Genomic DNA, 25,098 nt, shown 5'->3' on the forward strand with positions numbered 1-25,098 from the left:
AACTTCCTGTGGAAGTGAATATGATACAGTGAATGGCTAGTGCTATTCATTATCTCAGCCTTAGGTGAAAGACCGTGAACGGTGCAGGCAGGCCAGCGTCATGAAATCGCTTTTCACTTGGGTGTAGGGATGATGTCTCTATTTACAAGAAGATGGACAAATGGGTTGATGCGTCTTCCATTGTGCGTCTGCTTTACACCTTATGCAGTTTCCGGGTCTTCCGTTGCGACTCAGGGTGGGGAGTTATGAAGAGGCGTCCACAGCCGTCGCCTCTGACTTGTTTGCCATTACTCGCTGGAGCCCCCTGTCCCCATGTCGCTGCGTCGGTCATCACGTGTCTCGCGCCCGTTTCGTCGTTGGCAGATTATGTGCCGTAAGCAGTGCTCGCTCTCTGGTGCCATGGTCTAGGCCCACGCACGGCGTACATTGGCTATATCTTGTGTCACTTGCTGACCATCTATGCTGTCACAGCCTGTGCGTGCGTAGAGAGATGTGAGGTTGGCATTTCGCGACTATGCGTCTGCAAGAGAAGTGAGATGCAACGTTGACACTGTGCGACTGTGCGTGTGTAAGGGAAGGGAGATGTATCGTTGACAATGTGACTATGCGTGCGTTAGAGAAGTGAGATGTAACGTTGACACTGTGAGACTGTGCGTGTGTGAGGGAAAGGAGATGTAACGTTGGCACTGCACGACTGTGCGTCTGTAAGGGAAGAGCGATGTAATGTTGACACTGTGACTGTGCGTGTGTAGGGGAAGTTAGACGCAACGTTGACACTGTGACTGTGCGTATGTGAAGGAATGAAGATGCAACGTTGACACTGTGACTGTGCGTGTGTAGGGAAAGTGATATGTAACGTTGACACTGCGTGGCTTTGCGTGTGTCAGGGAAAGGAGATGTAACGTTGGCACTGCGCGACTGTGCGTGTGTAAGGGAGTGAGATGTAACGTTGACACTGTGACGCGAACCACTCAGCACTGGCGGTTGGTGCTCAGCCACCTGGAGGCGTCTGATATCAGCCGGCTGGGGGGGGGGGGGAAGGGGGGGGGGCTGGAACCAGTAGCTCCGTATTGGAGCTGTAGCTGACGGTGTCTGATGGGTGTGTGCACAGGTGTCGATTTGTACTCGTTTGGGTGGGCCAGTACCACCCCCCCCCCCTCCCAAATGCCTATGCCTAATAAATAGATGCCTAGTTCTTGCGGTAACGGGATGGTGTACCCCATTTAACCTGTGAAAAGTCATACACGCCATTGTTCGGTCACACCAATATGATGCAGTTTGGCGAGAGCTTTTCAATACAAGCTTTACCGTCGCTCTAGCTTGCCTAATTTTTGGCATCACAGATGGACTGTTCCACATTTGTCAAGGGTCCTGAACTGAGGTAGCCATTTTCAAGACCATTCCCTGCAGGTCACAGTTATACCCTCCCAAGCCTGCAAATATTAACATTTCTCAGTTAGGTACACACGAATCTGTGCAGGCTATGTCGCAGCACATAACTGGAAGTCATCCAGTGACTTGTGGCGCTATAGAAACGCCACACACATTCTGCATCCTCCATGGCACATTGTGTTCAAGCTTAAGGAAATTTCGACCATTGACTTGTTCGCATCTGGGGTACGTCAGCACGAATGGTCGCATCAGCGGAGAGCAGCAGGCTTTCAACCAGCTTAACACGTCACATGCTAGTTTCGAATATGATTGGTGATTTGGACTGGAGCTCTTTCGGCCAGTAATGACTATTTCAGGGCTATCGGATGGACGAGAATGGATAACGGTCGGGCCAGACCGCATGCATCTGGGGACGCATCCGTCTAGACCTAGCCCGCACAGGGCCCCTCAGCGAGGTGTGTGCTTTGGCGCGCGGACGGAGGCCCCCACCAGGGGCGCTTCGGCCCACTCGTGGCTGGCGCATACAGCCTGACCCGGCTAAGCAGGGCGTCGCGAGGTTGCAGGCTGAAGCAAGAAAGAAGATAAAAGTGACAGGTGAGTCAAAGGCGAACCACGTTTTGTGATGCATAATACAGGCATTTGGACGGTTCTTGTGAGGACAGAAATGAGGCTGGAAATAAACTAAGTTGAAGGAAGTGTTCCACATTTATATGGGGTTTTAAACTGGCATTGCCATCTTAAGGATGCAATCAAACCATGACGCATCCAGGAGCATATTTACTTGACAGAGAATTGTGCTATCTAGAGCAGTCTTTTCCACTTGAACAGTATGCTGTTATTTATAATAAGTTTGTTTTATCACATACGATGTCTGCTTCAGTGTCTTCAAACATGAAACATTCCCTTTAACAATAACGCAGCAATCGAAAATGCAAATGTAAAAACATACGATATCTCAGGCAAATCTACCGGAAGATCACGAGCGAAGGTCAATACACGCATATGACGATCGTAGGTTTAGTTTACGTTGCAACGAGTCGAATGAGTCGGACGTTGCAACACGTGGCAGCGAGTTGAAGCACTGCAGGCGAGTCAGCCCGTCCACTACAGTGACAATTGTGACGCGGCCAGTCTGGCAGTGGCTCTGGTGTCATAAGCACTTCACTGACGTAATCAATCGATGACATATTGAGAAGTTTAGTTACTTAAAGTGAGATTGTGTTGTCTTCATTTATATTGTGCCAGTCGTTTGCGCTTTAATGCATACCAATAGTTTCAAGCGAGCTTTTTCCATCATATCTGATGCTTCCATCACCATTTTCAGACACGCAACATTGCATTTTTAGGGGACTACTGAGGCCTCCTGCCGTAGGGCGACGGTGAAAACAACGCATCCCAAGGGCGAGGCTCAAGGGCCTTGATCTGCAGCCTGATTGCAATCTGTTCGGATATGCATTCCATTAACGACATTTCGACACACATGGATTCAACAAAAGAACTTGAGCTCATTAGCATTTGACTAGAGAATATTAGAATGAAGAAGACATTAGAATGAAGAGGAAGAGAAGAAGAAGATAGAAGAAATGAGCACTCGAATAATAAAGTCGGAAAATAAGTGCACGCTGTACTCTAAAGTGAACAAAGGAACTAAACGGACATTTTCGAAGTTGAAATAACGCGCGCAGGGTATGGAATTTACCAAGAGACGCAGGACCGCTCCGGCTGTTGCTTGACCTCCGTCGCCGCCGCCGCAAAACAAGGACGCTCAGTCGAATGCAATGCCATCGTAGGGGCACCCCCTGACCGACGTCACGTGACTTCAGCGGCGCGAAGAGCACCGGGACTGTCGCCTTAGCTGTATGAGCGGCGTCATTTGGCAGTTGAAGTAGAACTGTCTCGATGCTATTTTAGGAGGACAAGAAAGAATAGGTACAGTCATCCAAAGAGTTATCGCGTACTTGGGCCAAGACCCGCCGGTCAAACAAAGAAGGGTTCGTTCAGGACCAGGCGCCGTATTCCAACGACGATCCGCGCAGCTTTGCTTCGTAGAAACTTGAAGAGTCACGTTCTTACAGGCGGCGATGCGCAATCCTGTTCGACGATGTAGATGTCGCTACTATCCATCATAGCCGCTGCCCGTGCCTTTTCAGCTTGTGCAGAAAAAGATGGGGTGTTTGCGCAAAGTACATTGATAAATGGGGACATCCCAGAGCAACGCTTTGTCCTTATCTTATTGTTGTGCAGGTGCAGTGTCGGTGGCGACGGATCCTGCGAGGAGGTGAAGCCGGGGGAATAGGGAAGGGGGTGGTACAAGTTCGATGACTGCCCCGTTCCTTTTCATGGAACATAATAAATAGAGTAAATGTTAATATTTTCCCAAATTTGATGAGCGGCCGCACCCAGTGACCTCCCCCTTTCCTCCACGGCTTCCGTCGTCGCTCCGTGTTCCCTCCACAACTTCACCGACGGCGGTGCTCACACTGGCAGGTGGATGTTCCCTGTTGCGTCCCTGCCATAGCACGTTTGTCTGTAGTCATAGCTCTTTTCAGTCACAAAATGTACAAAATATTCGTTCTTGTGCGTCTTGGCATCCGATCCTATCTAACGAGAGGACACGCTAACTAGTGCCGTAAAGCACTTAGCTTCGGATCGTGGGAACATGGGTTAAGACACGGGGTGATTACCATACTTGCACTCAGGACATACATTACAGCCAGATTGTATTCAATAAGATCAGAAATATTCTTGTATGCAGAAGACTGCATCACGTTGTGCAATACATATATATATATATATATATATATATATATATATATATATATATATATATATATATATTGGCGTGCGTGCACTTGTGCACGATAATCTCTGCCCGGCTCTAGTTTTCTTATTACAGTTCTCTGTTCATCATTGAGACAAAAAAGCATCTCGCTGCTATGTAGTATCTTTTAGTTGGGCTAACGTTTGGGAATATTCAAATATTGACAAATATTGACAAATATGACTTGTTCCATCTTCAAAGATACACACACAAAACATGCAATCGGCGAAAACATGATTCCGTGAAAATAGTTAGACATAATCTAAGGCCGTTTAAGTAAATTGATTAACAAAATACGCACTTAATTTATGATCCATCGGAAATTGCCAACACTTGGCAGCACAGGTAATAATAATAAAGCGGGAAATCCGTTGTGACTCGTCATCTCAGTGTCCAACGTCCACCTACCAATCGGCCGGGTAGCTCAACTGTCTCGTCTCCCCGTACGCTTCCATCGAACATAACCTAAAGCCAACGGACGAGTTTTCGGGCATTCTAAAGAGCACATAGCCCTCTGGCTTACCGGTATTGCTGAACGTTTAAAGCTTAGTCAAGAGTGCTCCGCGAAAACCAACTGCTCAAAACAAAAAGTGCAATGGAACAAGCCACCGTTCTCCGGCTCACCTCCGAACCGAGCGGCACTAAACGCAGTCTGTTCTTAGACACGGACATCTTCGCTGATCATCGATTCTTTAGAATAGTGTACACAAAGCCAACGCAGGCTGGAAGATTCCATGGTCCCATAAGCGAGTGCTCAGGACGGTAAAATATAAGTGAAGCTTGCTCCCTGCCTCCGAAGAGGCTTCCGACTTTGCTTTGACTGGACGCAGCTTCGCAGTAAACAGCAGAGCATCAAACAAATCTTTGTAGATAATGGCTTTTCAACATCGCCATCCACCATGAGATCAACGCCTTTATGACGCAATAACCGGCATAAATGGTGGCGTCAAACATAAACAAAATTAAATTAAACCGCTTTATCAGAATCCAACGTTAACCCCACGCCCAAATATAACCCCTTGAAATGCACAAACGTTGTTTGCCAGTCCTACTGTGATGTAGGGGATTGTAGGCTCCTAAAGCAATCAAACTACGTTGGTGCCACAACCACCACACTCCCAGCGCGGGTGACGACGCACCTGGTTCACAGTACTCTAAAAGAACACAGGACGAACGAACACGCCGAATCATCACCCGAGACGACCTCATATGGATCACCAGTACCCTACCATCATCATTAAACAGGAGAGAGCGTCAGACTCTGGACGCCGTCACCATCAAGGTATCATCTCCGGAACTCAACAAACAACCGAAATTCTCACTTCATCTCATTTAGAAATGATCGTTACCATCAGTATGAATACCGTGTCTTACTTTCCAGCACGTGTTTTGCAGGTTGAATACTCATGTTCCCAAACATGTCAACCGAGGCGATGCATACATGCAAGGCAACTCAAAGCGGGATCATGCAACTCAATCCAAGGCGTATGTAAATGTTAAACATCTGATCTAAACTATGATTTGACAATCCAGCCACGGTCACCAAGTCTTTTTGAAGTTGAATGGATTGCAAATTAATTTCCCTATACCTTACCGTTTTCGTGTAATGTTATCTTCGTCGCTTGAATGTTGTTTATGTGCTTCTTTGACTAAAATGCGGTGACCACGGAACATCAGATCAACTAATAGATGTCAACCTTCGACGACTTATTTTAAAGTCTCGATGCGGAACAGAAACGGTGATTAGAAAACAAGGGCAAATGCAGAAAAAGTTCATTCAATGCACGTACAGCAAGGTCTTAAACAACGTTTGCATAGGTGATAACACACTGGCTAAACACAGCAATAAATATATATATATATATGTATATATATATATATATGTATATAATATATTTCTTCTTGCCGCTGCACACAAGGCCTCGCAAAAAAGGGTACAAGTGGCTCATCGTTCAAACCGTTCGTGGAATTCACCGGGGATAGTGTGGATCTCATGGCATCGCTTGTGTATTTTACTTGCTGTCATCAGCACATGGACACGTCAACATTCGTGACATTTTTACGCCGCGCTTCTTTATCTCGTAATGACAGGATCGGCACATCGACTGTATGAGCTCATCGGCTTTGTTGGATCAAGTGCAGAATGTCATTACCCAGGATCTGTATTCGTGATCACGTATTATGCATCCACAGGAACATTTCACGAAACACAAACTGCAAGTACGGGGTAGGCAAGTACTGAGAGACTATCGAGTTCCTGCCTAGAGCTATTTTGCTGCAGTGGGGTCACACCTTTGTACCAACGTTTAACACAATTACGGCACAGTGAGGAAATCACTTATAAAAAAGCAACGTGATGTGCGATTACAAAAGCCGTTCTAAGCCGCGCTACGGGCAACCACCACGACAATAAACATGAGTGACGGGTTATATAACCAGTCAACCGTCAACGAGAGATCAACGCCTTAGATGAATGTTAGTTAAGACATTGACATTAAATAATTAAGTCTATCATTTAACAACATAATACATTAATGCAAAACACAAATTATAAAAAAACTTAACACCATGATGAATTAATGCTACGCAAACATTCTGAAAAATTATGAATTATGAAGCTTAATATCAAGCGTAAATCGATGCAAGTAGTGTTCCACTCAGAAGTCAGCGGTCAAACGTCAGCTATAGCTACAGCTACGTCAGGTCGGTTACAACGCACAGAGTTATTCAAAATATGTTTGCCCGTGTTTTACATTGCACACCTTTCGCGAGGACATCAACTAACAGCGTACTAGTCACGCTTCTATGTGCGCTTTCGGTACTTTTTATCTTTGCATCGCACGAATAATGTGACGAAAAGCTTCCGGCGTATTCGAAGAGAGCCCACGCATACAGCCAAACAAACTCACCACCTTGCCCTCCCCCCCCTCCCCCCCCCCTTTAAGACCGGATTTTTTGTATTTCACTACAGATGGCTCCCGACAGAAAGTTCAAAATCGGCGTCATGCCTACTTACGGAGCTCTGGGCCCTCCCTTCAGAAACTCCGCCCGTGCAACGTGTATTCTCGGAGAAAACTTATTTCAGCGTCATCTGGCTGAGAGGCGAGATAAACAGAAGTCAAAATGTTCTGACGAAGCACATATTTTTGTTGTCGTTTTCAGACAGGGGGCTGTATTTGAAAACAGTGCTGACGTGGTTCCCACCAACACGGACTAGTTCTTTTCCTTCACCGTTGTCAAGAGCTGGCCGTCTAAGCGTGGTTGTTCAGGCTTCTACGGTCTGGAGATGGGCGGAAGTAAAAATACGCAATCCCTGGACCACAGGCAGCGCTTGGCTGACTGTTCACTGTTTAGGCCATGATGGAGATCAGCAGAAGCATGCTGTCGGGCTGGTTTTCGGGAGGTATTCAGCCGTTTAAGAACTGCTCAAGGGCTTACTGTGGTGCTCCTCGTGTTGCCAGGAGGACGGCTATCATGAAAGGCGCCGTCTCCTGTCTGACTTCAGGCCGCAGCTGTGGAGCTGGAGCTGAGTGTGACCAGAAAGACGGAGATCAAGAACGCCACAGTCGGGAGACGGACGGTCGCACTGTTGCAAAAGTCGGGCATCGTGCAGCAGTACGTCTCGCCGCCGTTCTCCTCTGCAATGATGACGGACATGGTCAGGGGCGCCCGCGGGACGCGGTCGCGAACACGTGCGTCAGTTACGCCAGGACAGGCCTGATCAGCCCTTCGTAAAAAACATGAACTTTATTTATTTATACTGCTTCACGCAAAAGCCTCCGGCCACCATGCGTCTTCAATCGTTCTAACTGATTCATGACAGAGACATCGTTAAGTATGCTGTATTTTCGAGACGCTTCGTTCCGTGTTAAGATACTTATGCTGACTTTCATAAGAGGTTCTGGTAGCCTTTCCACGGTGTCAACTTTACAACAACAAAAAAGAACGACTGAGACCATTTGTCCCTGGCTTACTCATGGCGGTATAAGTCAGGGCTCGAATCATCTAAGTCACTGTATAGGCCTATAACATAGCTTGGTCATAGTGCAGAAGCAAATTCCTGATTGCAGTATCACATGATCACTACGTTTAGATCGAAGACGGACAATTGGACGGTAGATGTACCTATAGGCTAACTTGAGCCCTGCCGGTTCCGACTTTTTGGGGTTCTTAACGCCCCACTTAGCGACAGACAGTGAACAAAGCTGCCAAAGAGACGCATGATTTTGCTCCACGTGTGGAATCGAGGAGAGATGTTCTCCATGCTCTGGCGCCATAAATTAGCAGCGCTCATTAGAGAAATTTACGGATTTGGTGAGTGACCATGTGATTCCCATGCGTAATCAGGTGAAATAGGTAACGGGTGGGTTGAGTGCAACTTTGGGGAAAAAGTGGGTATGGGTACGGGTATATTTAAGATGTATGGGAGAGTGACAGTACATATGCCCCAAAACACTAAACATGTTCCTGCTTACGCCTCTTTTGTTCATAATAAGCTGCATTTCAAACTGCTTTTGGAAGCATTAATATAAAAAATACGTTTATGTATAACCCTTCCATAATCTATACCCAAAAGCGCTGGTGAAATGCCAACAGGTAGGTAACGGTTGGGTACGACTGATTTTGATTGGGTAATGGGTGAGAAACGACACAGCCTCCTGAGGGGCGGGTAGATCGGGTAAAAAGCTCCTAGCCGTGAATAGATCTAGCATTCCCTAACGTACTTACCATCTCCTGCAAGCATGCCAGAAAAACAAGCCATTAAGGGGTGTTCGCGTGATCAAGTTGTGACACAGCTTTGACAATATCTAGAAGCATCACATGCACGAATTTAGAATAACACCATGTCGGAATTTGACTGTTGGGCGAGCCGTGGTATGTTATATAATACTGAGTGAACTGTCCAATAAGCCTGCAAACATTAGGTTAGTGGGTTTTCAACACGTAAAGTTATGACACAACGAGAGGCTGATCACTTGCATAGCAGGCATTATCAGTGGGTATGTAAGTGCATGCACTGGTTGCGCATGTAAGGTAAAAACCTAGCATACGTGCGAACTCCTTCACGAGCGTATGAATTCCTCCTGTTGCGGTTATCTGGCGCCGCAAGTGCTTAAGCTAGACGTATATATATATATATATATATATATATATATATATATATATACATCACCCTCTCACTCTCACTTCATTTCTTCCTCCCTTCCTTCCTCTCCTCCTGTCCCACTCTCCCTCTCTCCCTCTTTCTCTCTCTCCCAACTCCCCTCCCTCTCCAAAGTCAGATAATCACAGCAGCCTATGAGTTCGACAGCTGAGCGAGCTATGGACGGTGCTATACATGCATTTCTAGAACCATCAGTTATCTATGGTACTGAACATCTACATCAAAGCTCAGGATACAAGAGCCACTTTTTTACTTGTTCAGAATATTACATCTAATCACGATTTCTGGCATAAGTTAGCAAGCATACATACAAACATATATATATATATATATATATATATATATATATATATATATACGTTTTTGGCCACCTCACGTCCCTTGGCCCCGTTTTGAGGTGTGTATTACAAATAGTAAACGACACGGCCATACTCACTGTAGGGTATGCAAAAGTCGGTGCACATTTTCACCATTTTCTTGCCATTGACATGTTTCTGAAAGCAGGCAAAAGGTAGGAGGACAGAGACGACGATATTCATCCTAAAATTGCGGTATCTTTTGCGGTCAGCACGGGGTGATGCGTCATTTTGTCCAGACGAGTCCCTTATAATGCAAGATGTGCACTGTATATTTTTCTAAAAAAAATCATTTTTCCAAAAAAAACCTTTGCCTTGCTCACGTCATACTGCCCATCAAGTCGGGTTTAATACCCATTTTCTACCTGTTTTTACCTACTTTCGTATATCGATGCATCTCTGTGTTTATCTTCGGGCCCGACGGGTCGGGCATTTACGCGATAAGACATGCTGGATAGGGACTCGAATCACGACGCCACAGCGCCACCTGAGCAAAACAACTCATGCCATTAAGCTCATTATAAGAATCAGAATCAAACGGTTGGTGAAGCAACGCACACAGCCGTGCCGGCATGATGCCGGCATGCTGCATCCCTTGGTGTCCAGTCATCGCGCCCGCTGGTGCTAGCAACGGCTGGCCCGCCTGCTGCTCGTACCAGGCACATGATGCTGGTGTGGTGGCACTCCTTGCGGTCGGCAGCCGACGTCTGCGTCTTGTTGCAGGCCTCGATGATGCCCTTCTCCTTCGAGAAGCGGCCGCATTCGTGGCATCTGATGGCCAGACCCCGCTCTGAGGAACACACACGGATATATTGAGAGTCAGTGCCTTCCATTTTGAGCGCATATGTATTGACTAAATTGAGAGTACCTTATGTACGCTGATGATGTGATAATTTATCACCGAATCGACGGCGTAACAAATTCTCTCACAATTAAGCAGATTTGGATCGCCTCTGTGAATGATACGAAAACTGGGAACTGAAATTGAACCCAACTAAGTGCAATGTCATCTCATTCACCCTCCGCACGTCACCTGTTCACTCCTCATACGCACTAGGCGGTCACCGCTTGGTTAGCTGCCAGCAGATTCGCGATTTTGACGTCTTCCTGAACACCAAACTCACCTTTGCCGATCGCACAGATTCAGCTGTCTCCAAAGCAAACAGGATCCCGGGCCTTCTCATGCAAAGTATGCAAATGCCGTCGTGTCCTCGTCAAGCGCGGTTCAATCACAAGGCTTTGCTTTGTGCCTTTGACGCTCATGTGAGACCATTGATAGAGTACGGTAGCGTTATTTGGAGCGGTGCTGTCGTTTCCCGTCTCGCCCGGTTCGAAAGACCACAACGCCGGTTTCTCATGTGGCACACATGAGACATGAGGTCTCACATGTGGTGTCACCTTCTCATGTGGCTGGGTTCGAGTAGCCAGTCCCGGTATCCTCCACTGGAAACAGCATCTATCTAGGCACGCTTTGCTCAGCCTGACATCTTATTTCTATTCAACCTATATCATCACAGGCTTGACTGGGCTCACCTGACATCACTATTCCGTCTGGCTACACCCGTCCGGTGTTCTCGGCATACCGGCCTTTTTCCACGAGCCATTTGCAAGTACCAACACTGTCGAAAATGGATTCGTCGCACGACTACCAGTTGTCTGCGATCATTTTTTGCAGCATTCTTCCTCAACTGACTTTTTCCATCCAACAGAATCATTCATATTTGATTTGCTTAGGCTCGCCGGCTCAAGTGGAACGTTCTCTTGATGACCGTTGTGTCTGAATGTGTAAGGTGTATTTACGCCTGTGTGCAGTGTGTATGTGTGTGGTTGCTTGGTTCAGTTTTTTGTCTGTATGTGCATCGTATAATTAATTGTTTTAAAACTGGATTCCGTAATTGGACTTTTGCTTGTGTAATGCTTATGTCCAACATAAACAAATAGACGAACTATATATATGTATATATATATAAGTATATATATATATATATATATATATATATATATATATATATATAACTCGGCCTTCACCGGCAGCCGAAAACAGGATAAGCGGACATCGAAATTATTGTTATATATTGTTCCCTACCCACCTGACCAGAAATGTGCAAATTTTTCGTCCTCAGTGTTCTTGCATTCCCAGTGTGTATATACGACCACAGTTATAAAACAACAAGTGAACCGAGTGACAACACATCCGTATGGAAATGATTGCCATCGCGTAAGCTAAATTGCTCAAACTGTTTGGAAGCTGGAGATGCATTTTTAGCGTACATACATCGAATAATTCGGTTTGGGTGCCTCGCATGGTTCTTGATATAATTGGATGGATCAATGGACCAATATTCTTTATCCTTTTGACCTGACGTGGCATCTTACAGGTCATTACTACATTATTACACTAAATTGCATTATCTCCATGTCTACTGGAGCCCATCCGATAACATTTTTTCAGACTTATTCAACGTAATTGGCCGCATCGTTATAGTGTCCGTAGTCCTTTCAGTTATAGGAGAGTGGACCTGATTGGTCAGTCAAAAGTAACACTCACCATTGTTTTGCCATTGGTCACACCTATCTGGTATAGTTTACGAGAGCTTTTCATTACCATCATCCCGTAACCCTAGTATGCTTGGCTTTCGAAATCTGCCGCCGGTGAGGTAGGGTCAGGGGGCTGATGAGGCCCCTTTGCAGAGCGACGGTGGAAAGGCGCCTACTGGACCAGAGCTTCTGTCTAAAACCCATTTACAACATATCGATACAGGAGCATTCAACCTCAGAACCTTCATCCAATTGGCATTAGACTAAAAAGCATTTCGGTGACTTAAAACTAGGTAAATATAAATTTACGCTCATTTTCATTTCGCATCTTAACTTATTGACACGGCGCGGAAAAGAACAAACATCATCCGGCTATTTGCATTCGGAAAAAGCATCCGCATAAGAACATCTCGGATATTGGTCTGGATACTTTATAAAACATGGATCTAATTTCGTAACAAATCTGAAGTGCACGGAAACTAGGATAAAAAGGAGCGAGACCCAATGTTTGTCGTTGGGTCTATATAAATAGCAAGTTGGGTTTGCTGCGGAAGCGTTCTTGCTTCGTCAGCATCATGGGTAGCGCAACGTATGATCGGTAGTAGGGAAACGGGGACTGGGTTACCGATGAAGGACGTAGGTCGAACCCGTACTCAGAGGCTGTTCAGCTTAACCTCCCAAACCATTGCGTTCCTTATGACCCAATGTTTTAGGTTTAGGTTTAGGTTTGGGTTTACGGGGAAATAAATACAAGGGATCCTCCCCGGATATCACAGTTGTTAGAGCACCGGACTCACAATTAAGAAGACCCTGGTTCGAATGCCAGCAATTCCAAAGAGGGAATTGGGGCCGTGACGCATGCATGGCTGATAGCCCAGCATCATCCAGTCCCTCCTAGGACTTCATCACGCCTGGCGACGGCCAGAGAGTCAGCTGGCCGAAACGCTGTGTAACAACACACCAGATGAGGACGATAGTCCAAACAATTACTCCAACCGTGATACTAATACGTCGCCTCAATCCCTCCATAAAACTGTTCACGAGACCTTACAATATACAAATTATGGTTTCAAATACAATTATGCTATGGTCATAACCCAACATGGGTAGCAGGCAATGTGTCGTTGGTGCAAAAGTCCCTGCAAGACCGCTGAATTAGTAATGTACATGTACCATATTTAGGTTGACGGGAGGAAAGCGTCTCAACTTACGCTTCATGGACAAAACCAGAATAATACGTCTATAAATACAATTATTTCCCAAAGATATTTAAAATTTCCCTCACTTCGAGAATTCATTTCGAAGTAACGAGAGTCAAGTTACCCTGCTACATCCACCCCGAGGAAGCCACTGCGTGGATGGCTCACCGTGCCAAACGTTACTAATTCTCACACATGCATTCAGGGAATAAATTTCGAGCAATCATCGTCATCCATGAATTTTTTCATACGCTGTCTCCACCAGCCGAAGGTTCTGCGGGCTTTAAGCTGAACACTTAAATTAATGCGCAATTCTTTAAAACGCTTAAACGGCTTAAATCACACTTAATGGCGTCCTGCTGTGAGTGATGCTCTTTTATTCTAGAATCAGCGAAAAACCATACCCATTGGCTTCGATGCATGAAGTTAAAGTTTATGAAGCCACTGGTCAAGCCTTGTTTCAATGTAGTTTAAGGTTGGTGTGAACTATTCTTACCGCATGTTATCAACACCTATTATTTTGCGCGAAAAATTAGTATATTTGGTATTCAAAAAAACCTTTCCCCTTTCACTGGTAGCTCCGAAAGCCAATGGATTTGTTGGGGAACCCAAAACACACGACTGGTACCATTCACTTTGGGGGGGGGGGGGATTTGGGGCCATGACCAAAACGACACCTGATCTGCTAGTGTCTGGCTACGATGGAACACAAAGAGAAAAAGAGCATGTGAACCATTGCAAAAATTGCCATCAAGGTGTCAATAATTCACGATTTCCAGATTTCCGGTGGCTGAGTCAAGTGGAGTACGCAAATTCTGAAAATCGCACTACAATAATGAAAGAGCTTCAGCATGGCTGGATTTGGACAGGTGGTTTGGTTCAAAGGTGATCAATACTTAACTTTTCTTGAATTATCTACTGCAGCCCTTGTCACCTTTAAGAACAAACGTATCTCACTTTACCTGGCAGAGGTTTTTACCCTCTCCCCTCTTAAAATCAATCGAGCATTTTTGGACCTTTGCCGCGGGGGGCATTCATAGTCTTGACCAGTGTCCTACGCAATGTGAGGCAATTCACGCCTTTTTATTGCAAACAAGACTGGAAGGGGGGGGGGGGTATATCAAAACATCACCTGAGCAACGGCGCGCTTAGGTCAGGGGCGGATCCAAGATTTCGTCAAGGGGGGGGGGTACGCAACATTGTGGGGCCCCCTGGAGTCTGAGGCCCCCTCCAAAAAATATCCTTGCATTTCGGTCATTGCATTGTAAGACAAGTCGTGTGCAATATATATATATATATATATATATATATATATATATATATATATATATATTCTTATTCATTTATTTAATAAATACGGAAACCCATCTTACTGTGCACAGTCCCATAAAGCTAGGCGTGTTACGCATGCACACATGTAGAGCTCACTTATTTTCTACAGATCATTTTTTAATGCTGTGATTTTGAGGCCAAGTGTCTCGGAACAACAGGCAAAATAAACTTGCGTTGGCTGCTAACAACCATCAAACGAAGCATGGACTTGATTCCTAATGCAGAACTGTTCCTTTGTTATAAAGGAGTGTAACGTATCGTAACATTCAAAATATGTTAAGAACGTGATGCACTAGTATAATAAGTGTCACACACTCAACAGCCAATGGAAATGACATACGACGGCGGCGGCATGTAAAATTACGTTCGGCAATTGCGCGTGAAAATTCATCGGCGCATATTCGACTGCTAGTCTTAGACCAATACACTAAGGCCAATAGGGACGGAGCCTGAGCGATGATGGGTGCCGCGGAGGCCGACAAAGTGTCTCCAGTCAACAAGCATAAGGTCCCCAGAGCAAGCAAAAAGAACCCAAGACCAACGTGGTGGGCCCCTAAACGATTGGTAGTGCCTCAGCAGGCTGAAATATAAAGCCCCGGACATAGTACAGGACCCTCCGAGCAAAGGGGAATTATCCAACACCATAAATTAATATCTCTGCGCGATCAAAACTGCACGGGCAGGTTAGCAACATCAGCCTCGATAGGAGTGAAGAGTCTTCCGCAAATGAGGCCAGAACCTTTGGCTCCGGCATGGTCCATGGGGCACGGTCCCGTGCCCCCCCCCCCCCTCCCCCCTCTGCATTCGCCACCGGCCCGAGCAGCTGAATAGATGGAGCCCGTCAAGAACATAGGGCCATCCATTCAATTAAGAAATACTCACGACGCAACGCGTAGGGCTCTGAACGATCCAGTGCGTCAGAGCAGGTTGATATATAGGGCCCCACCAAGAGCTAGGCCCCTCTATTCAGATAGGAGGTACTCAGGACCTAATGTAGAGGACCCCCGAATGATCGAGTGCGCCCAAGGAGGTTACAGATATGGTTCCCCAAAAGAGCGTAGGGCCCTCTATTCAAATAGGAAGTACCCAAGACCTAATGCATAGGACCCCCGAATGATCCTGTGCCTCAGAGCAGGTTAAGGTATAGGGTCCCATCAAAAGCGTAGGGTCCTCCATTCAGAGAGGAAGTACCCAAAACCCAATGTAGAGGGCCCCCGAACAATCGAGTGTGCCCGAGCAGATTAACAAATAGGGCTCCCAACAGGAGCGTAGGGCCCTTCATTCGAATGCGAAGCACCAAAGACCCTATGTAAATGGCCTCAGTATGATGAAATGTGCCCGAGCAGCTTACTAGAAGGGGACCGACAAGAGCGTAGGGCCCTCCATTGAAATGAGAAGTACCCAAAACCAGCGCGGGGGCGCCCGAAAGATGGAGTATACCCGAGCAGATTATCAGGTGGCCCAGACAGGGGTGCAGGGCCCTTAATTCAAACACCAAGACCCAATATAAATGGCCCCGAACAATTTAGTGTGGCCGAAGCGGCGAACAGCTAGGGTCCCCGACAAGTGCGTGGGGCCCTCCATTCAGATAGGAAGTGCCCAAGATACAATGCGGAGGGCCCTCGGATATTCAAGTGTGCCCGAGCAGGTTAACAGAGTCCCCGAAGAGCACGGAGGGCCCTCCATTCAAAAAGGAAGTACACAAAACCAGATGAAGAGGTCCCCCACGATCGAATGGGCTCGATCATCTTATCAGAAGGCGCCCCGACAGGGGCGTAAGGCCCTCCATTCAAATAAGGTGCCCAAAACCCGGTGGGAAGGGCCTCCGAAAGATTGAGTACTCGAACGGGCTATCAGATGACCCCGATAAGAGCAGAGGGCCCTAAATTTAAACACCAAGAACCAATGTGCAGGGCTCCCGAGCAATCCACTGTGGCCGAGGAGGCGGATAGAGGGGGCCCCCGACAAGTGCGTAGGGCCCCATTCAAAAAGAACGTGCCCAAGACCCAACGTAAGGGGCCCCCGAAAGATCGAATGTTCCAAAGCAGGTTATCAGATAGGCCCCCACAACAGCGTAAGGCCCCCATTCAGAAAAGAAGTACCCAAGACGCAGTGCCGAGGGTCCCCGAACGACTGAGTGCGCCCAAGCAGGCCATCAGATGGGCCCCCAACAAGAGTGAAGGGCCCTAAGCAAGTGACAGATAATCGGAAACACCCTAGACAAATGTAGAGAGCCCATGAGCATATCGCAAATGTGTCGGTAAGTTAACCGAGACCCACGCAAAGGGCCCATGAGCAACCGAGAATATCCGGGCAGGCTACGATATGGGACCACAGTTATAACTCACAGAGCCTTTCTCGCGATTGGAAAGGACCCGTGGAAGGGCCCGTGATTGACAAGAGTGACTCGGCACGCTGACAGGAAGAGCCCCAACAATAAGCGCAGGGCCCTCCAAGCAAATGCAAAGAGATGGAGGGCAACGAGGAATGCTCCTTAACGATCGAAATGATCCTACAAGTAGCATATAGGTCCCCAGAAACAGCGTGGACCCCCTAGACAGTGTAATAAGGCTTAAGATTTCCAGTCCATAACTTCTCTAATCATATAATATTTTTTCAACTTCTCACAGGCCCTTCCTTCGCTTTCGCCTACAGTTGTTCTTGGTCGCCTGGAAGTCCAGGTACGCAGTTTTGTTGCGTTTTGTGTTAAAAAGCACTGCACTTGTTCGGCAGACTATGGGTCCCCTCGGGGCTAATGGGCCCCTTCGGGGCCCAAGGGGGACCATAGTCCCATGCCCCGCCCCCTTTTCTGGGTCCGCCGCTGGCTTAGGTTTACATTTATCTTGAGTAGATTGTTGAGCCAAATTTCACCATAAAATACTTAACTATTTTAAAACAAAAGTTCAGCGAACTCTTTGACTTTTATCTTAGAGACGCATAAATATAAATTGTTCCGATCTATTTTCCGTCCTCAAATTTTAAGTTTCTACTGTTTCAAAGCACAGGCAGATTATCGTGAGCCAAATTCCACGTGACGGGGGCCTACCATACACTGGGGCAGGCAGCTCAACGACGGTGTGGCCATAGCCCCGCGGACATACAACGTCCCCCCCCCCCCCCCCCTGTGGAACAGCTGCCGAAAAGCATGGATATTGCGCTGGACAGCTGAAATGGTAATCGTGGGTTCCGAAGTTTACAGCGCAAGTAACCATCCACTGAGAGGATTTACGCATAGTGTGCTTGATTTGCTATTTACAAGGCGTTGCAATAATTATGTCAAATACGCTTAGCGCTCTATGTGAGATTCTGTGCTCGCTTGACCAGAACGCGTGTATGTACATGCGCTCGATAACGTCGTGACTCTCCGAGGTCGTGGGGGCAGTCCCCCACGATCTGAGAGCTGTGCGGGACGCGTCCACCATGTCCTTGCGATGTCGCCGCCCGTGGTTACCATGTACTTGTTCGTCACTTTGCATTTGCGACTTTGGTCCAATGGGACAAAATCACACAGTATCGGAAACGCAAAATGACGAATGAGTGCACGGCGACTAAACGAAAACGCTACTGGAATAAAATCACGGGGCCATTTTGATGCACATGACGGCATTATATGAGTTCATGTTCTGTATATTATGCTTAATATGTTTTTTTCAGTTTTGTCCGATAAAATCCGATGCAGTTCATTAAAGGTGCAGCAAGAGCTACAACACTTGGGTGAGGAATGACGCCACTTTCTGCATAAGAATGGTCTTTCGGTGAGACCGGCCTCTTGTAAGATCCTCTCAGCCCTATCGCTTTAACCCCCTAAGATACGAGTCAGCCCAATATTTTGTTTGAAGCTCGACTTGGACACCGTATCAGCCATGCATTGAACGGACGTTGCTCGCCGCCATGGCGGGCAATGAGTTACCGGCACCATTTTAAACATTTGGGACCAGATGTCGTCTTCTGTTCGGTCTGATATGGGCATGGTTAGCCATTTACCGACACCATCTTAATCATTTGGGACCAGATGTCGTCTTCTGTTCGGTCTGATATGGGCATGGTTAGCCATTTACCGACACCATCTTAATCATTTGGGACCAGATGTCGTCTTCTGTTCGGTCTGATATGGGCATGGTCAGCCATATGTAACTGGAAATAGACGCACCGCAAAATAAGCGCGCGCCGTATTCTCCAACAGTAAATAATAAGAGACACAACAAACAGTATGGGATTTGTCACGGGACGCACGACCGCTCCGGCTGTTGCTTGGCCTCCGTCGCCGCCGCCGCAAAACGCCTACGCTCAGCCAGACGTCCTGCCACCACACAGGCAGCCTCTGACTGACGTCACGTGACTTTACCTGCGCCTGGTCACCAGGGACTGTCGCCACAGCCGTATGAGCGGTGACACATCGCCTGGTGCACTCCACAGACCATTTAGGGGTTAACGTGCAGTAACGTAGCGTTGCAACGGGGTGTTCACTGTTTGTAACATCGAGTGCAGCCTTCGCATCGCCTCCGGACTAACATTTACAGGCTTTATGGATACATGGACGGTAAACGATGTTTTCCTCCCGTTCATCCCGGTTTCCGTACATTAAATATACTTTACCGAATTAGGTCCCTGTCTAATTCCGCTTGTGTGAAAACGGCCTGTTTGCTTCCAAATGCGTTTTGTTGTGCTCACAGGGTTCACTTTCTTAATAAACCACCACAATGAGCAGTCAGTTATTGAAAAGGCTTCGACAGCCGAACTTGAGCGCGTCAAAAAACGGACAGAAACATGTGTAATTCTCAACCGTGCTGCAAAACCCAGATATTTTAAAACTCGTCCCCAAGATAAAGTTTATTTATTTGAAAAATGCCTTGTGATTAAATGAAAATGAAAATGACGATGAATGATGAAATGAAAAAGATGCCTAAATGAAAAAAGTGCAGGTGCAAGTGCAATGCAGTGAAATGGGAAAATAGTCGCAAAATGCAAGGCATTGCTTCCTCGGAAGCAAAAGGATTTTTGAATCGACAAAAATAAGCGCTATTCCTTGGAAACTCCGGGACACAGGTAAAATGACCGAAATCCAGGAGAAATGAGGCTTTTGGGCAGGTTAGATCAGCCCTGTCGGGTGAGCCCCAAACGACTTTAGAAAAGAACACCCCTGGTAACAGTGTCACCAAAGGATTGTACTATAGTTGCCAGTGAGATGGGCTTCCTGACCTTCGAAAAGGACTCAACAAGCGCCTGCGCGCGACCAGCTCGACACCGAGAGGAGGCTGCCTACCTCGGTTGACCTAAGGTCGAGCTTAGCCATCCGTCACTATGACCCGGTTAGCAGTAAATTAAAAGCCGATCACCCCCGTAGCTTTTTTGGTGATGACCGACAGCAATTTCGGGCGTTACGGCGTGCTGCAGGGACGTTCAGCAGTATTTCAAATCCCGCTCCAGGTCTTCTGCACAGTCGAAACGGATGAATCTTCACCCCGGCTGCGGGTTGCATTCTGAATGGGCTGAGGGCCAATAGGTATTAATGCAATAGAAACACTGGTATTTATAAATTCCTGATAGATCTGGTATTTTGACCACTATTTACTGCAGTTGTTCTTGACCAGAGAATTAGAATGCCCTACTTTCCGACACGTTTTTTATGTCAAGTACATACCATTTGCGCTTTTAGCAAAAATTAAAACAAACGGTTCTAGGGAAACCCTCTGTGTCACGTGTTCAGAAAAATGGCAAACACGAATCGGAAATTTAGGATGCCCAAAATCCGAATGCATTTAAGGTACGGCTATAATAGGGGGCGTACAAATTCAACGGAGCCGACCATGCTGAGTGACAAGATCCTGGCCATCCACCGATGCATGCCAGATATGAAAATAAGCAAGCCTCACGACTTATTCTCAGATCACACCAAACAGAACAGACTTTCCCCGCCATGTCTTTGAGCACAATCGGAACAGTACCAACAACCAATTATAAGGACCAACACGCACACAGTCATCGTCGAACAGTGCTACAGTCAGGCATTTCTCTAACGCATGATAAACACACGAGGCAGCATAAAGGCAAGGGCGGATGTAGGACATTGGACGTAACCGGAGACCCCGGTTCAAGCTGCTTCAAGCGCTCGCTAATTGCCGCTAACCGAGGTGGCCTGCTGCCGGTGGCAGCGGTCGCTCTAAATGTCCGATGACGTCATACGACGGGATGAACCGCGCCGAGCAGTACGGCACGTGAAACTTTCGTCGCAAAGTTCTACCACTGATCTGGAATTTCACGATTGAATGGTGGGATCAGGACTGACAAGCACAGCTAAGCGTGGTCTCTGGTCCTAAAAATCCATCTTTCTAGAATATTCTGATAAAGCCTTTGAAACGTACTACGTGTAGCACAGGGTAAGGGAATTCTGTCGGCAAGGAAAGGTGTCTTCTGTAGTGTCTGGGCTCACCACCACACACAATCTTATTACAAGACCTTTACACAAGACTTCCTCTGAGTCGAGAGGTACAGTGCTTTGAGATGGCCCAGCCAACCCGTCAGACTGAGCCGTCTGCAGCTGACCAGACTGAGCTCACGACGCCTGACGTCCGTCGTCCGTGTCAGACTCATGACCTGGGGCTGCCGCCGAATGTTGGCTCTGAGCCACTCAGGGTCCCGACATTCTGATGCTTGCTGTCACTCCTGACAGCGGTCCCTGCAGTGCGATCACTGCCGACTACACCCGGCCATTTTGTGAGTGGGACCCTATCTCAACAATTACACTACATTGATTGTCATTGCCGGAGCTCCTGGTCGCATCATTGCTGCTGTTGATGGACACTAGACCTGTCATTGCTATTGAGGGATTCCCAAAATGCCAGGTGGACAGAACGACACCGTCGCCCACCCGGTTGATGACAGCGTGGGCGGCTGCCCAATCTGCCGCAGCTGCGGCGCACCCGCGAGCACCCGTAACAACGCACATATTGCGGCACCCGCATCCAGTTACAGTCCTCAGCTGTGGCCAGGAGATTAAAGTGAGTATCCCACCTTTTTCGTACTTTCACTTATTCGGTGTAATTCGCTTGTTGACTATTTCACTTTCTATATCAGACGTGTACGATTTAATCAGAAATACCAGTTTTCTCGAGCTTCTTCTGAATACCTCAGAATTTCGATTTAAAATGGCCGACCCGGCGGCAGAAATATCATTCGACTCCCTGCTCACCATTGAAAAAGTAATACGTTTAATTTGCCTTGCTTCTTCCAACGTGTGTCCTGTAATGTTTACAACATATTAATATGTCAAAATATTTGTGTACTGCATACTACGAAAGCTTGAAACATTCTGTTTGGACAAAGTCATATGCAGACATGAAGCTTTTATCCAGAGAATTCGACGAAGCGTTATGATATGGCTTTGATTTCTCCCCTATGGAATTTACCTCAGTCGCTCTTTTCGAGACACACTTTGGCTCTGAGCATGGAAGTATCACATGATCCATATAAAACCCTATAACAACATGATCCATGTTGCATCATGTATCCATGTGATGCACTGGTTCAAACTTGAGCTAGCCAACTTCTCGGTAACAGGCCTTGTCCGCTGGACCAATCACAAACGCCCTTTTATTCGCACCAATGGAGGTGCCACGGCGGTTGTCATGATGGTGGTGGCGGCTGCAGGGAAGAAGCATATTGTTACAAAGCGTTGACGTGATTCAGGCTAGAAAATAATTAAAACTGATACCTTTTTTATATCTTAACGGTGCTGCAGCGGCACTAACCAGTGGCGTTGTTAGATGTAACTAGTTCTGAGGTTTCACTAGAGTATGTTTTTTTTAAAAAATAAGCGCCAAATGCAGAACGCTCGCTTTAAGGAATAGACACGTTCGTAACGCCGAGTTAGGAACGTTCGATAACATTTATATTGGAGGCGGAAACAGTGCTGGTATTTTACAGCTCATACCTGTTTTAAGGTATCCCATGACCTAACACCTTCAAGTAGAATTATGCACAATTCGCCAATGCATCGTTACAATAGCAGATAGCGTCACTTGGGCGCAGCCACACTCCACCTATACAAGAAGGAATCGTGCCACATGTTTACCTACCCCTGCATTTGTAACGCCTTTTTTCTGGACTCAACTGATCCTGCACACATACCCATGCAGGCTGGGCCGCAACACGAAGACACGCCACGGTGCCGGTGCACCCGCATCCGCCTCCCTCTGCCACAACAACATTCACTTCCGCAACCCGCTGCTGTATATCCAAACGCGCCGAACGCGAGATCCCTGGCGACGGCACGGCATCCACTAGCTGCAAACAGCTGTCATTGAACACGAGGCATGCACCAAGCCAGCCTTGCCTGCCCGCGTCCACCGCGCGCTCTCAACCCAGAGAAGAGCTGACGCCACAGCGGGACCGCTCAGCGTTACTTACGGAGACGGACGGCCACCGCCCGCTCTCACCCGGAGAAGAGATGACGCCACAGCGTGACCGCTCAGCGTTACTTACGGAGATAGACGGCCACCACCCGCTCTCACCCAGAGGAGAGCTGACGCCACAGCGTGACCGCTCAGCGTTACTTACGGAGACAGACGGCCACCAGCTGCTCTCACCCAGAGAAGAGCTGACGCCACAGCGTGACCGCTCAGCGTTACTTACGGAGACAGAGGGCTACCAACCGCTCTTACCCAGAGAAGAGCTGACGCCACAGCGGGACCGCTCAGCGTTATTTACGGAGACAGAGGGCTACCAACCGCTCTCACCCAGAGAAGAGCTGACGCCACAGCAGGTCCGCTCAGCGTTACTTACGGAGACAGACGGCCAGGCAGAACAGGAGCGCCACCACCCGCAGCGATGCCATGTCCCTCTCGCGCTGCGCCGAACTGGCATCTGTCCATGCCCGGCCACCGAGCTGGAACGCCCCCCCCCCCCCCCTCCGCTCCCCTCGGCGCCGCCGGGCAGGCGAGGGGAGGGAGGGGGGGGGGGGGGCTGCTCGATCAGTGGTGATGACACGATCGGCCATGCTGGTATCGAGATCGACGCAGACAAGCGGCCGCCAACAGCGAAAGAGGCGCCGGATCTCGAGCAACCCAGGGCAGAGGCTGCACGTCGGGTAACGATGATTTGATGGGCACATCTGCTGCTCGATGCGTTGTATGGCGCATGCGCCCTTGGTAAAAATTATGTTCCATTTACTAACCGTGTCGACTGTACGCCGAAAAGTCTATGCCACCGTTTTGAGGTGCTCTGTGTGATCAGTCAGGGTGTCATCGTTGTAATGGTGTACCAAGGGCAAGGCGCACGTTCACGGTTTTCCAATGGAAACAAGGACACAGATATTGTCATCCATCCAAGCTAAGACTATCATCACAAATGGGGCGGATTTGATTCCAAGTTTGTACCATCCCACTCGCGAACTTCTTTACAGGGCTGCACGCAGATTTCAATCCAGCTGTAAGGCCTCATGTAATACATGGTAAACTTCTGTTGATTGGCCGCCGACAACTCGGAAACCACGTCACGTCATGTCAGTTATGTGTTACGAATAGTTCCATGTGTATGGCTTAATGTTTGATTTAACAAAATGCGCGATAAAAACAAAGATGCGGCGGTGACGAAAATGCGCGAAGAGCTTGAGAAAGGCCCTGAAATTCAAACAAAACCCTTTTCACATTGATGCAGTTAAGATATCTGGTATATATATATATATATATATATATATATATATATATATATATATATCTCTCTCTCTCTCTCTCTCTCTCTCTCTCTCTCTCTCTCTCTCTCTCTCTCCCTCTTTCTCTGGTGTATAGATATCGCTCCAGGAGGTCATATCGGTCGGCGGCAGGCATTTCCAGGACGAAGCCGCACGATAGGAAAACGTCGACGCGACAAAGACGGCCGAAAAGCGGGCAGCTCCAGAGCTCCAGCCACCGCCGACCTCGTGATGCGTTCACTCCCAGCTGTCCGAGGGGTGAACAGCGAGCGTACTGCCACCGGGGCACCGGAGTCATTAGGGGAGGGGGTCATTCAGGGTTATGAAGATGGCAATGCGGTCGCGGTGCGTAAAGAGGTCGCTCATGCCGCGTCAGCCCAGTGACCTCATGACCGGTGAAATGTATTAAATGAAACGTCGACCCCGCGCCCCCGAGACGATCCAAGCCGTCAATTTTACGTTTTTTTTCACCCGGCCGAGGTAGCAGGCGGCAGTTCCGCCCCAGACTGAGAGCTAGGACATGATGTGAGGAAAACATGGGCAGACTTAAGGAGCTCTCAACAACGCAGAACGAATGTGGACAGACTACGACCTGCAAGTCGCTGAAC

General features: G+C 47.6%; 1 protein-coding gene across 1 annotated transcript; it reads right to left on the bottom strand.

Moving 5' to 3' along the window:
• Positions 1-6,230: 6,230 nt before the first annotated feature.
• Positions 6,231-23,649, bottom strand: LOC119110829 (uncharacterized). The gene is made up of 5 exons (XM_037234700.1): positions 23,584-23,649; positions 10,390-10,523; positions 9,814-9,871; positions 8,942-8,947; positions 6,231-7,851 (listed from the first exon to the last, which is right to left on the bottom strand). Exons 1-5 carry the CDS (start codon positions 23,633-23,635, stop codon positions 7,715-7,717), a joined length of 387 nt encoding a protein of 128 aa, XP_037090595.1. The 5' UTR covers positions 23,636-23,649; the 3' UTR covers positions 6,231-7,714.
• Positions 23,650-25,098: the final 1,449 nt, after the last annotated feature.

The sequence above is a fragment of the Pollicipes pollicipes genome, unplaced genomic scaffold (genome assembly GCF_011947565.3).
Source record: "Pollicipes pollicipes isolate AB1234 unplaced genomic scaffold, Ppol_2.1 Scaffold_7239;HRSCAF=8659_pilon_pilon_pilon, whole genome shotgun sequence".
NCBI lineage: Eukaryota > Metazoa > Arthropoda > Thecostraca > Pollicipedomorpha > Pollicipedidae > Pollicipes > Pollicipes pollicipes.

What these genes read in the sequence shown, in the direction of transcription:
- LOC119110829 (XM_037234700.1), bottom strand. Translation starts at nt 23,635, where the DNA reads ATGGCATCGCTGCGGGTGGTGGCGCTCCTGTTCTGCCTGGCCGTCTGT. An exon ending in CTGCCTGGCCGTCTGTCTCC is followed by an intron (nt 10,524 to 23,583) that starts GTAAGTAACGCT and finishes TGTGTTCCTCAG; the next exon opens with AGCGGGGTCTGGCCATCAGA. An exon ending in ACACCAGCATCATGTGCCTG is followed by an intron (nt 9,872 to 10,389) that starts GTACGAGCAGCA and finishes GCCTGCTTTCAG; the next exon opens with AAACATGTCAATGGCAAGAA.